Here is a 16437-nt window from a genome sequence, read left to right as displayed (position 1 = left end):
TGAGTCCGTCACTGCCTACCTGCATGAGATCATCCTGTGCAGTGCCCACATACGGCGCGGTGCCCTAGCCATATCCGGATAGAACAGAGTTATGCTGCGGCCGTAATATGTACATAGCAAGATGCTGACCGGTCCGTCCATCCATCCATCAATGCATCCATCCATCTCTTTCCGCATCTTTCTTTCCACCTTTCCCCCTTTCCCCCTTGTCTCGCACTCTCCCTTCCGAACGCGGTAGGCTTGATTTCCCGAAGGACGGTGCCATCGTAGTAAAACTTTGAAGCTGCCCAGGGAGCTAGCGGGGACTAGCAGCGGCGCGCAGGGATCCGTCGACCTGAATCGGGACAATGGGCGGTCGAATGTAATCACTTGTAGAACACTCTTCCAAGACTTGATGTTTCCTGTTTGGGAGGAGCGCGTTTTCGATTCTGGTTCTCACTGCAGGAACACATCAAGCATGCGCAGTATGCTGTCGTCGTCGTCGTCGTCATCTTCTGGTCGAAAGGAGACGGTTTGCCTTGTTTTTGCCACCATCATTTTGTGTAAGTAGAATATTTCAAAGATCAAATCACTCAACCGGTCAGTAGCCGGTTCCTCATCCGAAGGGGCTTCGGCCGAAGGCCTGGCAAAAGCTGGGAAGTCACTCTCGCGTCGGGATATGTACTCGGGACCAGGAGCCTCACAGGCGGCTGAGAGCATCCAACACCGTGCCAGTTGGAGGCTGCCGTGCGTTGCGCAACTTCCGCAGCTCATTGTTTCAGAATTCGATCAGTTTCCTCAAACTGTCGTCCTGCAGCCGAGGGAAATAAAGATAATTCTCCCTCAGGAACGTTGTCACATCTTCAAAGCTGCCGAACTCTAGGTTCGCCGCGACCAAATAGCTGAACCGAGTGCTGAAAAATCGTCCCTGGGCCAGCACCGGATCCTCCTTTCTGGCCAGTTCCGGGCGCATAAAAACATCTTCGAGGTACGCACCGACGGAATAGATCCACAGCACATCGCCTGTATTCTCGCCGCGCACGAGAGAAAAGTCTTCGGCGGCCGGTCGCAGGGCTTCCATGACAGCAGTCATTTCCGCGTGGTAACGTTTGCTCTCACGGAAAACGCCACCGGGCTGATAGTGCTCTTCGAAGATACATCGATCAAAACAGCGCGTGGCAAGGCATAATGCCGCCTCGAAAGTAAATGCGACGGGCGACGGCGGACCGCCAGCTGCGTAGATTGTGGTCATGGGCTTACCATCTTTCTTCGCCGCTTCGATCAAGTCGCACCAGTAATGGAGAGAGCGAGCTCGAACTGCGATTTTACGAGCATGAGACCAACGGAACATCTCTGTCGTGCCTGAGGATTTCGAAGTCGCATATTTGAACTTCAGCTCTTCGATTGCCAATAGTTCCCTGATGTCGGCGAATATTTCTCTTAGGGTCGGGGAAATAGTGGTCGGGCAGGAAGATGGCGAGGGAACTCTCTCAGGGAAAGCAATCTTGACCTCTTCGAGCAAAGCAGGCGAATCTTTCAATTCGGTGATCCAGCTGTGTGAACGCCACGGCCCGGGGTCAAAATCGCCAATATCCATCACAGGGCGAGAGCGTAGGGCTGCCGCAAGGAGAACCACGGCACCAAGCAGGATTTCCTTCTCCATGCGCCCGACAACCGACCAACCGCCCAAGGAATCGACGATTTTCTTTGACGCGGTCAGATGAACAATTGCGGCGTGAATGTTGCCACTGAGCATCTCGGCTGCTCCAAGCCAACAGCAAGACGAAAATATTTTCCACAATCTTGTTGGATCTCCAGTCTGTTGCTGCGATTCAAGAAGCTCTTGCAGCGCTCTGAGGGCCTGGAATTTGTGTTTTTCTGCGGATGCAAATGTCTGCTCATACGGCTGGCCTCGATTCCTCTGCCTGCTGCCACTGCTGTAATAGGCGTGGGAGATGAGTGCATGGCTGGAAGCTTTGTCTGTGATGAAAGTTGGTAGTCTCTTCAAGGATTCGGCCGTCAGTGCACTATGGTTGTGACGCAAGGCTATCTCCGACGGCCAGGTGTTCAACATGGATTGTGCTCGAGCTTGTTGAAGTAACAGGTGCTCAAGTGCACTGACTGGTATGACTGTTGCGTTGAATGGATCAGTGTTTCCTTTGAAGATGGGAATGGAACCCTGTGCAACCACTTGCGGGTGATCTCCATCTGGCTTGCCTTGAATCTCCCTTCTCTTACGACCGACATTGGCGTCTCTGGTAGATTTGCCGCCGTTAAAACTCTGCGTAACAAGGCGATACTTGTGGAAGGGTTTGTTTTGCTGGTTGATTTTCTGCGGGAGTTTAGCACTTCCTGCGGGGGATTCCTCAGCAGATCGATCATCGAGGGTGCGTGTCGGCGGAAGGGGGTTCGCTTCTTCACTTGAGGATTGCTCTGAAGAACTAGGGAGAGTTGCAGCACTGGATTCTTCGTCCGGTTGCTCAGCAGCCTGCTTTCTGTATTTTGGGTGTGACACAGTTGCAGCATGAGACCGTGCTGCGGCCCGGATAAGTTCCTGTTCTCGCTTGCTGGAGGGGAAAGGATGAGAGTCGACGAAGCGAACTGCCGTTGCCTTCTTGGGCGCCATCCAATTCCACTGTCATCGAGTTGCCGTGTTTGATGAGTGAGCAGGCATGCCGAGAAGGAAGGTCAACGCTCTTAGACCCACGATCGCTCCCTATCCGGTGATACGGGGATGAAATCGGTAACCCGAAATCTGGGCAGAGACGGGTTTGTTGGTAAAGCTACGCCAAAGTATTATCGTAACCCAAGAAGAACAGGTAGGAGCGCTAGTATCACGGCACAGGACGAGTGAAAGCACAGGTTATAGAAGTCAAACCGACAGGTCGGATGGTCTTATAACGGGATCGGGCAAGGCGCCGATGTTGTGATCCCCGACCATCGGTGTTGTTGGTCAGAGACAGGCAGCAGCGTGACAATCAGAGATGGCATGGCTTCGCGGGCTGGAACAATGAATACCGAGGTGTGTCTTTCTCGCAGCAAAACTTCCTGCTTCAGACGCAGGTCAGCTGTTTCGGAAGGTCGTTCATTGGCGAATAACAAAACTCATTGCCAACTGAGAGTTCGAATCTGACATCGTCGAGGAGAAGTGCATTGAACGGACCGGGAGGAGCCTGGTATCCAGCAAGATTCGTTTCCACCTAACATCGACATCCACCTGTTATTTCTTGTTTCACTGCAAAGACTTCCCCGTGCCATCTGCAACGGTCGGGAATGGTGAAATGCAGTCAGACTCAATACAGCAGCCCAAAAGCTGGTGTGCGGTGTCCATTGGCGACGAGCACTGACTATATTCAGGTTAGTGCGGTCTCCTCTTTCCTCAGCCTCTGTGCATGCGTAAAGCCCGACGGAGAGAATCTGTTTCCCGAAACTCTGTACTGGGAGGCATGGCTAGGGCCCCCCGACATGTGGTGATTCGGAATCCCCTACATGAGCTGAAGGGCATTGAACTCGAATGTGAGGTAGTGATTGCGTGGTTTTGCTGATGAGACAGAAATCCAAGTGTCCAACGTCTTCCTTTATGGAAAACACATCCCAGTAATAGTCCGTGGATGCCATGTCAGGAAGGTTCCGACCCCCAAATACAGCATAGTCTTTGTGGGGAAATCCTCGTCATGTGCATGGTTTCTCTTGGGTATAACTGCGCGGTGAGCAGTCTGGGAGGTAGTGGTGACAGAACGTGAGGCAATAGGAGCGCCGTAATTGTTGCCATCTGTGAGAATGAAGCCGCCGACATCTGTAGAGACAGGTTAATTTTAATGAGCAGCGAGAAGGCACGACACACACGGCTGGCTGGTTGGCTGGCTGGCACGTGAAAGGATGTGATCTCTTCTCGTCACCTTTTAGCACGAGCATAACATGGCATTGTATACCAAGTCCTGGTAGTACCAGTGCGTGTATTCAAGACGATGGAATGGAAAGTGTTGTTACACCACGTGGAATTGATCATCACCAATTGCTGAATGAGAACCGAGACATGTGTGCAAAGTAGTTGGACATGACCACGACTTGTCCCGGTCGACAATTGACAAGCACTTCGCCGAGATGAACTTACATCTTGAGGTCGAAGAATCCAGTTCTCCATACAAGGAGTGACAAAGTTTCCTGGAAATGTTGTTGCCATTTATGAACAGTCAGTCTGTTGCAGGTACGGAGGATTTTCTTTGCTTAGTCGTGGATTACTCAAAACAAACAAGGCTTGCAGCCCCCAAATGGCATCTTTACCTGCAGCGTCCGTAGTTGTGCCAAGGGTGGCCCTACCTGTACTTTTGGGCGTTGGACGCCGCTTACAGGGGCTACTAATAGGGCCTAGGGGGTGGTTAGGGGTGCCCCGTCAGCCTTGTGCGGAGAGACTGTTGGGGTGTCCCCTTTAGCCTGCCAGCCTCGTAGCCTCGCTCTAATAGAAGCTTCTGGCACCTTCTGTGGTTGGATCCACGCACCGCGCCATGCGTCATTCGTCCAGCATCACCATTTCTGTCTCCAGCTAGTTGCCTTGTCTTTCTTTTCTCTTCTGCAGTACCTGTGCTCAGACCACGGAAAGATTGTCCTGAGGTCAGCCCATATCTCAATCCTACCCCTCCGTCTGCTGGTCCTGGAAAAGCTCTGTACCCCCATTTCTATTGGGTTCTGCTCGATCATTCCATTGACTCCACAGACACGCCAGCCCAAAATCCCGCAGCCGGAACCTGTGTGCCCTGCCAGCCTCGTCATTCCCTTCCTTTCGATTTTATTTCTTTCCCTCTCACCTGTCCTACCTTTTCTTTTTCAGAGAAGCAAACAACTTTCAAACACCATACACCCTAACATTCGACCAATCACACCCCCTACTTCACCATGGTAGCAGAGACAAAACTCTACGACGCCCTCTCCATCTCCCCTTCGGCGTCCCAGGATGAAATCAAAAAAGCATATCGAAAAGCAGCCTTAAAATGGCACCCCGACAAGAACAAAGACAACCCTAATGCTGCAGAAAAGTTCAAAGAGGTCTCTCAGGCATATGAGATTCTGTCGGACCCAGAGAAGAGAAAGGTCTATGATCAATATGGCTTGGAATTCCTTCTGAGAGGTGGTCAGGCTCCTCCACCGGGAGCAGAGATGCCAGATGGCATGCCTGGCGGTGGTTTCGGTGGTATGCCAGGAGGCTTCAGTTTTGGAGGCATGCCTGGCGGCGGAGGCGGTGGTGGTACACGGACATTCCACTTCTCCACGGGCGGTGGTCCAGGAGGCTTCAGCTTTTCGGATCCCAACGACATATTCTCCCAATTTGCCAGAAGTGGTGCTGGCGGCGGCGGCGGTGGTGAAGAAGCCGAAGACATTTTCAATCTGTTTAGTGGCTTAGGCGGCGGCGGCGGTGCGAGAGGGGCCGGAAGCAGACGAAGCACCGGAAATTTTGCCCGTCATGCCAGACCACAGACGCCTGAAGTTACCGTCATTGAACGGCCGTTGCCAGTCACCCTGGAAGAGCTTTACAAGGGAGCACACAAGAAGATGAAGATCAAGAGAAAGACATTCAACCCTCAAGGACAGCGGGTCACTGAGGACAAAATTTTGGAGATGGACATCAAGCCCGGTCTGAAAGCCGGTTCCAAGATCAAATTCTCCGGGGTTGGGGATCAGGAAGAGGGCGGTACGCAAGATATGCATTTTATCGTCACCGAAAAACCCCACACCACCCTTGTCCGCGAGGGAGACAACCTGATAACGACGATCGAGTTGGATTTGAAAGAGGCACTTACCGGTTGGAAGCGCACTGTCACCACGATTGATGGGAAGCAACTGAACGTCTCTGGCGCGGGTCCAACTCAACCTGGTCACGAAGAGAGGTTTCCAAATCTGGGCATGCCGATCAGCAAGAAACCTGGCGAGAGAGGCGACTTCGTTGTGAGGGTCAAGGTTAATTTCCCTAGGTCGTTAACTGCCGCTCAGAAAGCCAAGATCAAGGAGGCTCTTCCATGAGCGCCCGTCAATGGAAAGCAAGCTGGTACGACACATTGACATGATGTCGCTCAAATGTGAAGGGCTAGTGAGAAAAGAGTTCAACAGCGACAAAAAACATGGGTGGTACAATGCTTGTTGATGTCAAAAAAAAAGAGACGGACGATAGAAGAGTGCGGAGGTTATGCGGGTCCACGCCTCCGAAGGAGAAGGATACAGCAGCAATGATTGACTGCGGTGTCGGAGGGAGTCAGCCGCAAGAGCTGTCTCATGTGTGAGATATGGTAAGCCAGTCTCAAGAGAAGGTTTTCAGCATTACGCACAGAGGTCACACCCCGTCTACGGCCAACCTCCCAGAGACGAGAGACGTGGCACCAGGAATGAATAACGGGGGCGCTCCTGAATGAGAAGCGCGTTTATGAGAGACGAAATGGATTCAATCACGACTTGCATACAAACGGCTTGTCTCGCATTGCATCACGCATTCTATCTTCTCGTCTTTTTCCCTGGAGTATGGGATAGGCCCGTGATCGACGAAGAGCGGCGCCGGTCTGTAATTACGGCGTTAGAACGAGCGATGCAGATTGTTTGGCCCTCGTGTTTTTTGGAAGATAGGTTCAATTCTTGTGTTTGTTTCAATAAGATTAGACTCCTGGTCCACTTCTTCCAGACGTCTTTCATTGAGTTCGTGTTCCATTTTATGCAGTACTGTGTCTTCTGTCTAACTGCTTGCTTCTCTCATACTCAGCCCTCACTGCAGTCGAGGGACAAGTCAGCTGTTGGCCAACGACCTCAGTTCCCATAGGTCTCGGCTTTCTGCACTCTTGTTTCTTCCCACTTGTCCCTTCAGGCCCTTCATCCCACTTCCACCACTCGGTCCATGCCAGCGAAAATCAATCTCCGAGTCCACCTGAGGTCACAACTTCTCGACGGGGGCGTCCACGTCCACCTCTGCGATCTGATCGATACCTTGATAGTGCGGTACATCAAGGCCATACTTGGCGGCGACATCCTTGCTCAGGAAACGGCCGCCGATGAAGTGTTTCTTCCCTTTGAAGAACTTGACGCTCGGTTTCGCCGCCGTGAGACTGATCAGGTAGTCGGGCATGAAGTCGTGTCCGATCTGGCCCTGTTCCGGCGGACCGGACGCCACGTCCCACGACGAAGGGATGTCGACGCTCAAGACGGGCTTTTTCGACTCGATCATAGCCTGCAACACGGTGTCGAAGGGCGCGCGGACCGGCGGTTTGAACGAAAACCCGAACAGGGCGTCGATGACCAGGTCGGCCTTTTTCAGCGACGACTGGTACTCCTCGGTCGTGGTGAGGAAGGGGATGTGGAGATGGCGGAGCTGCTTTTGCAAGCCCGTGAAGATGGGCGCGTTGGTGGGTTTGGGGTAGTAGATTTCTGGGTTGTAGCCGTAGTGGTGCAGATGGCGTGCGCAGACCAGGCCGTCTCCTCCTGCGAGAGTTTGGTGAGTTTGGCTACCAGAAACTCAACTCGTAGAATGCCGGCTGGGAGGACACAGGACGTACCGTTGTTCCCAGGTCCACAGGCCACGAGAATATTCTTCCCCTTGGAGGGCGGGTGGACTTTGTACACTTTTGACCAGAAGACACACATGAGTTTCAGTCTCACACCCAGCCACAGTCTTCGGAAGGCAACACCGCCCGCTGTCTATACGTAGCTTACCTGCCTGTGAACAGCTCAACCCGGCGAGTTCCATCAACTGATCGATGGAGAAGCCTCCGTCCTCGCTCATGAGCTCCTTATCGAGCTCTGCCGCCTTCTCTGGGCCCAGAGTCTACCCACGGCGGCCAGTCAGCAGTTTCCAACCTAGCAGCTAGAGTCGTGGTCTCGAACGATCCAAGGGAAATAAATGCATATGATCTGCTGCACATTGTGTGTGGTTGCTCACCTTGAGCGTCATTTTGGAGAATCTCCGTGCAGTCAGAATTGGTCGAAGCGCCCTTTTTGGAAGACAGGTGCGGATCATAAGACGTATATCTCTCAGAGACAAGGACAATAAGCAAATGGATATTATAAACACTCAATAAGGTGAGGATCATACCATGTACAACATTCTCGACCATGTCGTCATAGTGTCGGCGTCACTCTCACGTTCCGCCAATCAGAAGCTCCGTATAGTTCCGCGCGAGGCTACGAGGCTGAACTGCACATCTCCCTAAAACTTTTTGATTGAATTTCTTTGTCACAGCAAGTGAGACATCTCGGTTCCCGCCAGCCAGCACACATCCACTCCTGCCGTTTCCGTATACCGTATCTCCGACGTCTAGCTTCAGATCGTCCTGTCGACAGCATTTCCCGTTCCCCTAAGGGCCCCCGGGAGGACAGAAAACTCGCCAGCTATGGTCCTGCGAATCCGCCTGGCCCGCTTCGGCACGAAAAGAAAACCGATCTACAACATCGTCCTCGCGCAGGCGAAATCCGGACGCGACAACAAGCCTATGGAGGTGCTGGGGACGTACAATCCCTTCCCGCAGGCGCCATTGGCGACTCCGGATACGCCAGAGCTCCTGGACAGTGGGGAGAAATACGTGCCCAAGAAAATGAAGGATATACAACTAGATACGACGCGGACGAGGTATTGGCTTGGTGTTGGAGCGCAGCCGACAGAACCAGTTGGCAGGTTGCTGAGATTGGTGAGTCATATTCTGCTTCTTGAGGGGGCACAACCGTCGTGGATGGGATAAGACGACATGGACGGATTGGACGAAAGAGTTGGAGAGCAAGATGGGCGAAGTGACGAGCAGGAGGTCCCAGTCTTTTGTCAGCCCACAAAGCAAACCAGACTAACACCTCACCCTCTCACACACAGATTGGCATGCTCGAAGAGAAACCTTCCAAGGTCAAGAGATTCCCGACGCAGCCATACAAGCCAGCAGCACAACCACCGCAAGACACCGAGTCCGCAAAGCAACAAAGTTGACAGCACCATTGAGAATGAACAGCTTTAATGGTGCTTTTGTACAATGATTCGACATACAGGACTGGGGAACGGGCGTCGAATTTACAAACCATGGGCGGTATCATAGCTATCGGCGTTTACGAAGAAAAGCTTTGTACAGAACATTGACCTTATTACAATATTCTATCCTTTGGGGGAGAGGAAGCTCACTCGATCAACTGTGGAAAGAATACCCAAGAGCACTTGACCGCCACGTCTTTCAAGCATACAAGAAACACTTGAGTCCTCACTCGAGCTCGGTGCTGTCTCCGCCCTGCAGCCCGCAAACGACAGGAAGATCTCAACCACGAAATTACTGCAAATGTCATCCTCTTCTATAAAGTCACGGTGAATGCAAGTTCTGCAGATCCAGAGCAAGGGCAAGTTCATAGCCCGTTTCTTTTGTGGTCTGTTGTCGCCAGCCTGCACATGGGCACATGAGGGTGGAGGGGATGAAGCCTTGGTAGACGTCTTGCGCTGTTCCGAGCGCTCTGCTCTTCAATCGAAAGCGCCATTTCCTCCTCCAACTGATTCGCCAAACCTATCACGCTGACAGGGGTAGCTTGGAAATCGTCTCTTTGCTCGGCATGTGCTGAGATCAACAGGTCAACGCACGGCAATGAGAGGCTTCGTTGCATGAATATTGTTGAAGTCGCATTCAATTTCTCCGTTCTCCCTTGGACGATTGTCCCTTTCCCCGTCCGCTCCATTCCCTGCCGTGTATGATGTGTCAAGGCTATGATAAACGTCCCGAAAGAGTCAAGCTGCCCATGCGATTCCTGCTCTCGCCCTGAAGCCTCCCAGCCGGCCCTGCCTTGTACTATTCCCTTGCCGTGAATGTCGAAGATCCGACACCTATGCTCGTCCATTCACTCGAATGACATTCAAACCCCCCCGCCCCGTCCTTTTTACAACTCCTCCCTTCTCAACTCTCCGTCCCGCGACCCCACCGCCACGATCCTCACCTTCCCCTCGGGCCCTTCCAAGAGCCTCAGGGTCCCTCGACCCACTTGGTGAACAGGGAGCTGCTGAAGGCCTCGGCGGCGTCCGGGCTGAGGTTGGGGAACGCGCCAAACTCCCACTCCAGCTCGCCGCCGTAGCGCCGGGGCAGGTTCTCGGCGCCCAGGTCGCGGCGCAGCACGTCGGCGCTCTCGTGGTGGCCGAGCACGAAGATCTTGCGCGTCGTCTCCTTCTCGAACCACATGGTGATGAATTTCCAGATCTGGGGGAAGAAGGCGGGCGCGCCGACGACCTGTCACCACCGCCAGCAGGAGATCGAGTCAGCCAGCTGGTAAATGAATGGTCTAAACCTCAACCACGAGGGGAAAGATGATGGATTTTTCCCCTAGGGGATTGGAACGCCTCTGGGATTGGACTGGGGCTAACGTACATATATTCTCTTCACGGTCTCGGGATAGTGTGCCGTAGCCATGGTGCTGGCCGCGTTGAGAAGCTTCCTCAATCTCCAAAAGGTCGCGATCCCAACGTGGGACAGGTCAATGATATTGCTGTCCAGTGTCAGAACAGGGCTCCTGGACAGGTGGTTGAGCCAGGAGAACACACTCACATCGACTTGGTCGTCCGGCGATTCTGGAGTTTCCCGCACAAGGGCTGCACAAACTGAGTCACGTACTCGGCAGCGAGGAAGACTTTGGACAATGACGGGTCCATCTTGTGCAAGGCCAGGATATCTTCGGGCTTCACCTCGGCGACGACGTAGACCATGATGGGGACGCCCGTGTCATCTCGCCGGCCCGTCCATTGGGGTTGCTAGTGTGAGGCAGCATTCGGTTTGGTGAGCAACAACAAGCTGTGTCTCTGGGGGCGGAGTGGATAGGTAGATGGAGGGAGGGAGGGAGTTGACTTCCTTACCAGTCTCCTGATGGTCTCGAATTGCGCGATATCGACATCGTCGTACGCCTTCTCTAACTGGATCTCGTGTCGCCACTTGGCCGACGCCGCGTACTGTTTGAACGCAGCGGGAACGTCGTATTTCCGCGCTCGCAAGTATCGCCTGTGTCGCAGGTACCGTTAGATATATGCGCATGCATTAGGTGCTCCTGGGTCTGATATGTCTTGGCCGACTCACAGGAGATTGGAGTCGTCGTTGCCGTCGTCCGCAGAATCGCCACCCACGAGTTCACTCTTGGGCCACGACACGTTGTTCTTGCGGCACAGCTCTCTGAGCTCCGCGAGCGCCTTGTGCTCCCGCTCAACCAGCGAGTCCGTGCGGGTGACCGATCTCTCCGAGAGGTCAGTGTGCCGCCTGGAGCCGTGGGTGATTGTTTTCCACATGGCTGTCCCAGTTTGAAAGTTGGGACTGTGTGTTATTGTGGGCCTTTGTGATGCCGGGGGGGGAAGCCTGAACACCACCACGATTTCACCCTCCCGGATTTATCACTTCGAGGATTGTCTGTTGACCGAAGGGTTAATTTGACTCGTCATCATCAATGCATAAATGCATAGTCGCGCTGAGTGGTTATGATTATAAGTGGTGGAAGTATTCCGAGCAAAGGGCTATTTATATATCTCCAGTAATAGCTTGATTAGCTCCACACCAAAAATTGCGAGACACAGCCTTGTCATATCAGGCTGGGCGCCAGCAAGGGGTCGTCGTTCTATACCACGGCCATTTGAGGCGATTGGAGAGTCCGTGAGAAACGAAATAATTTGCGAAAGATGAGAAAATACAACTGACACACTTACCTGCTGTATCCACCGTCGTCTGAGGCCAGGCGTCGAAACGAACAACCCCTACTTTTGAATTCAGCGGCCAAGGCAGATAGATCAGGAGAGACGAAGCTAGGTGATAGTCCAGGAAGAAGCAAACATAGCTAGCCCCGTACCTGTACGCCTTGCCATTGTTCTGGGAACCTGGTCTCGATGGCCTTCGTTGGCTTGAGTTGAGCCGTCTTTCGGAACAACAATCAGAAGCGTGGCACCGGCTCATTCGCAATCCCTCGAGCATCCAGGAAGTCAGGTGCAGCTCCAGATCGACCCTCCAACAAGCCTTGACCAGGATGGCGAAGACACTCATCGGCCTGATCCTGGCATCAACACCGATAATACCGTTGTCCGGCATTCTTCGCCTCTCAAGCACGCCGTCTCTCACATTGCAAACCACGCTCTACCATCAATCCAACATACCGGCAAACTTGGACCTCCCCCAATACTCTCATATCGCTCCCCATGTGTCAAACACTCAAGACCTGCTCCAGAACTGGACGATACGTCTCCAACTCTGGCACCTTCAAGCCAACCACCTTGGCTCCATCGTCCCATCTCCTCAAGTTTGCTTTCGCGTCCGCCCAGTTGCTCTCCTGCCATTGTCGTACTTCGTCGGGACTCATCGGGCCTCCCTGAAATCGCAAACTCTCCTTGCTCGCCTCGCTTAGAGTATTATAGTATCCATCTTCGGTGGCACAGAGGTAACGTTTCGCAGGGACGTGAGCCTCGACGAGTTCTGCTACCTTGGTCGGAAATCCCAATGCCAGCAGATATTGAGCTCCTAGTGTTTCATGGGAGACCCTACCTACGCTGTCTGAGCTTCCCGAGCCTGGGCCGATCCCGCTATTTTGACGCATGTTCTGTACCCGAGCTCCACCCAGGATATGCTCAGCGTCTCTCTCCGGGATGATTTGCCCGATATCATGGAGTAGAGCAGCTGCAATTGTCTGAGGGTCCGCTTTACTCTGAGAAGCAAGATGCGCGCACTGCAAGGAATGTTCGATCTGTGATATCGGTTCGCCGATGTAGTCGTTTTTGCCGTACTGATTGAGGATGTCGATAATGCGGGATGCAATCTGTGCAGCACTGGGTTTGGACTTCCACTCTGTTTCATCAAACTGCCAAGAACACAAGTCAACAAAAGTAGCAGATTGATAAACGTTTAGCAAGGGCAATCAGTTCGGTCCATACCTCGAGCTGCCTCCCTGCGCCCATGCTCAACATTGGACTTCCATATCCGTAGCGCAGGGCGCCTTCTTTATATTCCTCTCCCTCCTTTCGCAGTTGTGCAGGTGGCCATACCATTTTTCTGTGCGCATAATACTCGTCGTGGAGATCGCCCTCTCTCGCACAGTTGTATGTGGCGTAAAGTGCTTTGCGGTCCTGATTGCTATGGTTGGCGCCACTGCGGTGTGCCAGATACGAGCCGAAAACAAGTACCTGCCCTGAAACAAACACAGGTCAGCACCTGGAGAACACTGCAGACTCGGGGACTTTGTAGGCACACCACTTTACCTCTCTCTCTCTCGAGAGAGAGAAAGAGATGTAGTCCAACTCACCTGCTTTGAGCTCCACGGGGGTCCATGTCTGCTCCTTGACCCAGCCCGGCTCGATGCAATTATCCTCACCAATCGGCACATGCATTTCGTGGCTGCCATCCACGACCTCCAATCCGCCATTGGACATATCTGACGGGTCAACAGCTAGAAGAATGGCAAGGTGTTTGATATTTTTGATGTGGGTATATGCTGTCGAGTCAACATGGGCCGCAAATCCACCTGTACATTGGGTGAGCAAGAGGCCGAACATCGGCTTCGTGAGAAAAGGTCCTACCGCTTCCCGCGAGCTTGTAATTGATCTTCTCCTTGAACAGCAACATATCCTCCCCCGACAGTTGTTTGAGTAGATTTAACAGCTCCTGTCCACGAAGGAGACCGTTCAAGGCAGTATGGGAGTTTGCGTAATTCTCTGTTCGACACAGCACTGTTTCCCCCTGAGCGTTGATTTCCTGGCGATTTTCAGCAGATAATTTGCTTGTCTCTCAAACATGATATATACCTCGTACGGCATCCACGGACTATTCGCATCTGTTGGCCAGTCATGGACTTCCTGTGCCCATTGCTGAAGATTCTTCGTCTGTTCTTCGGAGAGAACGTCACGAAGAATCAGGTAGCCATTCTTGCGAAACAACTGGAGCTGCTGTTCAGACAACAACATTTTGCCCGTCCTTCGCAGCAATGGAATTTGCGACGTGTAGATGTTGTGGTTGTATGTCCTAACCGCTGCCTCCCTATCCGTCCCTACTCGGCAAGACCTAACTTCGACCACTTATATGCTTCCCTCGCCTCTCTCACCCAGTAGCCAATTAGAATAGCTCTCAATCGAACGTCTTTTTGGCGATCGAGACCAGCATGTGCTGTGATGCTAGCTCCATGGGTCAGACAGGCAGAAGGGTCCAAGGCGTCGAGGCGTGTATGCGGACAATAATCACTGCTCCGAGTAAGGATGTATTTCTTGTTGTCAGACACTGCAACATCGCACTTCGACCCGGGTGGCTGCAGAAGATGCAACGTTGACAATCTCCCGATGGCTCTCCTTTACATAGCGATCGCCATCCTCCCCAGGCCCGTGGATCCGAATCATCTTGTTTGACCTTGGCACGTGGGTTAAGCTCAGGCAAGCTTTTCTCAGAAAACCATGTCCGAAGGGAAGGCTCAACGGCTCTTGTTGCGTATATTGAGCAGCTTTCGGTGGTCAGGTATATGGCACGTTCCCACTCAACTGGCAGGCAATAATCATGCAGTAGTTCCTCCTCATTTTTTGATTTTGTTCTCCATCCCGATGGCGACAGAATGCGCCACCGTTCGACGGACTCACGGCGAGATGGCGCTTTCAGGTCGAAGGGGTCTATCAAAACGAGAAGTCTGAGGCGATAGCAGAAGGTCTTCGTGACAACATGTTTAAAAATGCATATATATAGACGCCCATTCCTGCTTTCGTAACCAATGTCTAAACTTTTCAGTCGAGACCTCCCCACCAGCAGAGATGGCAGCCGAGAAGTATCAGCCGTCTTACGATATCACGGGCAACGACTCTTATGGAAGTCAGCCCAATGAACAAGACGTCGAGGCCAGGGACAGAAGGCTCAGTCAAGTAGATGTCGCCAGGATCACAAAGGTCTCGTCGGTTATCACCGTTCTTGTTGCGGGCTTGGCCTTGTTCTCTGACGGATACAATGCACAAATCATTGGGTACATCCCCTGTCGCCGATGAAGCGGAAGAAACGCTCACACAACTCCTTCGCAGATACATGGAGCCGCTGTTCACAGACCTGTACAAAGATGGCATGTCCAGCATCATCAAGACCCGATTGTCCAATGCATACCTTATTGGCGAGATCTTTGGCATGCTCTTCTTTGGCTTTCTCATCGACAAGATAGGGCGTCGTACCGGCATCGTCTTCGCCACTTTCTTCCTCATTCTTGGAATCGTTTTGGCTACAGCTGCTCATGGTACCACTCAACTGGGCATGTTCTGGATGATGATCGTTGCTCGTGGTGTTGCTGGATTCGGTGCTGGAGGCGAGTACAATCTAAAATATCAGGTGTTGGTTGACATTCTGACCACCGGATTCAGGCGAATACCCAACTTGCGGAACTGGCAGTGCCGAGGCGTCAGACGAGAGTGAATATGTTCGCCGCAGACGAGGCTTCCTCGTCGCCGTCGCCACAGACTTCGCCATTGACTTGGGATTCGTAGTGGCAGGTGTCGTCGCGCTGATTGTCATCGAATGCTACAACGAGAAGATCTCAAGCGGAATCTGGCGCATCTGCTTCGGCTTGGGCTTCGTCCTCCCTCTGGCACTCTTCTTCTTCCGAATTCGCATGGTCGAGTCCAGTCAGTATCGCAAACATGCTATCAAACGAAATGTACCCTATTGGTTGATCATCAAGCGATATTGGAAGCCCATGGTGGGAACATCTCTGGCATGGTTCATGTACGATTTGTAAGTTGGAAAGCATACGGGAAACCCTTGGGCCTTGCTAACGGTTGGGAAGCGTCACCTATCCATTTGGAATCTTCAGCTCCACCATCATCGGTCAGCTCAATCCGAACAATACCTTGATCCAGAACATTGGATACGGTACTGTTGTAAATTGCTTTTACCTTCCTGGTTGCATTATTGGCGGATTGCTGATGGATAGGATCGGCCGCAAACAAACCATGACCCTCGGCTTTGGGTGCTGGGCAGTCTTAGGATTCATCCTGGGCGGCGCGCTGAACCCTATTCAATCTGTGTTTCCCTTGTTTGTAGTCCTCTATGGCATTTTCAATAGCCTTGGGGAAATGGGACCTGGAGTTTGCACTTTCCTCACGGCCGCAGAAAGCTTCCCGACTCCTTTACGCGGACACTTCATGGGGTTCGCCGCTGCTGTGGGCAAAGCTGGTGCAGCGATTGGGACCCAAGTTTTCACGCCTATCCAGGATTCGTTCGGCGATACGCAAAAAGGTACTCAGGCGGTCTTCCTAATCGGTGCTGGATTTGCTGCCGCTGGTGGCATCATCTCATGGATCTTCATTCCTAACCGAGATCGAGAGCTTGAGAGCGAAGACGCCAAGTTCAGAGAATACCTTGCAGCTCACGGGTATGAGGGGGAGTTCGGGGAGAGTTTGGTCGCGGAGGTGAGGACGACGGTTTTCAAGCCCGAATATGTCAAGACGTCTTGAAGGTCGTCCGAATAGTAGTGGCAATGAAGTGAACAGCCATG

General features: G+C 52.6%; 7 protein-coding genes across 7 annotated transcripts; 3 read left to right on the top strand and 4 right to left on the bottom strand.

Moving 5' to 3' along the window:
- Positions 1 to 757: 757 nt before the first annotated feature.
- AYL99_03655 (hypothetical protein) lies at positions 758 to 2605 on the bottom strand (the record flags this gene model as incomplete). The annotated part of the gene is made up of 1 exon (XM_018835169.1): positions 758 to 2605. One exon carries the CDS (start codon positions 2603 to 2605, stop codon positions 758 to 760), a length of 1848 nt encoding a protein of 615 aa, XP_018694819.1.
- Positions 2606 to 4872: 2267 nt separating this feature from the next.
- Positions 4873 to 5994, top strand: AYL99_03654 (hypothetical protein; the record flags this gene model as incomplete). Its single annotated transcript, XM_018835168.1, has 1 exon — positions 4873 to 5994. One exon carries the CDS (start codon positions 4873 to 4875, stop codon positions 5992 to 5994), a length of 1122 nt encoding a protein of 373 aa, XP_018694818.1.
- An 895-nt stretch (positions 5995 to 6889) lies between these two features.
- On the bottom strand, positions 6890 to 7903 carry AYL99_03653 (YjeF family domain-containing protein; the record flags this gene model as incomplete). Its single annotated transcript, XM_018835167.1, has 4 exons — positions 6890 to 7434; positions 7509 to 7574; positions 7666 to 7777; positions 7892 to 7903. 4 exons carry the CDS (start codon positions 7901 to 7903, stop codon positions 6890 to 6892), a joined length of 735 nt encoding a protein of 244 aa, XP_018694817.1.
- Positions 7904 to 8342: 439 nt separating this feature from the next.
- AYL99_03652 (ribosomal protein S16) lies at positions 8343 to 8923 on the top strand (the record flags this gene model as incomplete). The annotated part of the gene is made up of 2 exons (XM_018835166.1): positions 8343 to 8636; positions 8813 to 8923. 2 exons carry the CDS (start codon positions 8343 to 8345, stop codon positions 8921 to 8923), a joined length of 405 nt encoding a protein of 134 aa, XP_018694816.1.
- Positions 8924 to 9932: 1009 nt separating this feature from the next.
- AYL99_03651 (hypothetical protein) lies at positions 9933 to 11236 on the bottom strand (the record flags this gene model as incomplete). The annotated part of the gene is made up of 5 exons (XM_018835165.1): positions 9933 to 10193; positions 10332 to 10449; positions 10509 to 10711; positions 10814 to 10955; positions 11031 to 11236. The coding sequence occupies 5 exons, from the start codon at positions 11234 to 11236 to the stop codon at positions 9933 to 9935; spliced, it is 930 nt and encodes a 309-aa protein (XP_018694815.1).
- An 899-nt stretch (positions 11237 to 12135) lies between these two features.
- AYL99_03650 (hypothetical protein) lies at positions 12136 to 13885 on the bottom strand (the record flags this gene model as incomplete). The annotated part of the gene is made up of 5 exons (XM_018835164.1): positions 12136 to 12786; positions 12860 to 13113; positions 13228 to 13446; positions 13502 to 13676; positions 13727 to 13885. The coding sequence occupies 5 exons, from the start codon at positions 13883 to 13885 to the stop codon at positions 12136 to 12138; spliced, it is 1458 nt and encodes a 485-aa protein (XP_018694814.1).
- An 828-nt stretch (positions 13886 to 14713) lies between these two features.
- On the top strand, positions 14714 to 16396 carry AYL99_03649 (hypothetical protein; the record flags this gene model as incomplete). Its single annotated transcript, XM_018835163.1, has 4 exons — positions 14714 to 14919; positions 14975 to 15240; positions 15305 to 15674; positions 15727 to 16396. 4 exons carry the CDS (start codon positions 14714 to 14716, stop codon positions 16394 to 16396), a joined length of 1512 nt encoding a protein of 503 aa, XP_018694813.1.
- Between the last annotated feature and the right edge of the window lie 41 nt (positions 16397 to 16437).

The sequence above is a fragment of the Fonsecaea erecta genome (assembly GCF_001651985.1).
Source record: "Fonsecaea erecta strain CBS 125763 chromosome Unknown Scaff3, whole genome shotgun sequence".
NCBI lineage: Eukaryota > Fungi > Ascomycota > Eurotiomycetes > Chaetothyriales > Herpotrichiellaceae > Fonsecaea > Fonsecaea erecta.
The sequence above is the reverse complement of the archived record's forward strand: the minus strand, read 5'-3'. Positions and strand labels throughout refer to the sequence as shown.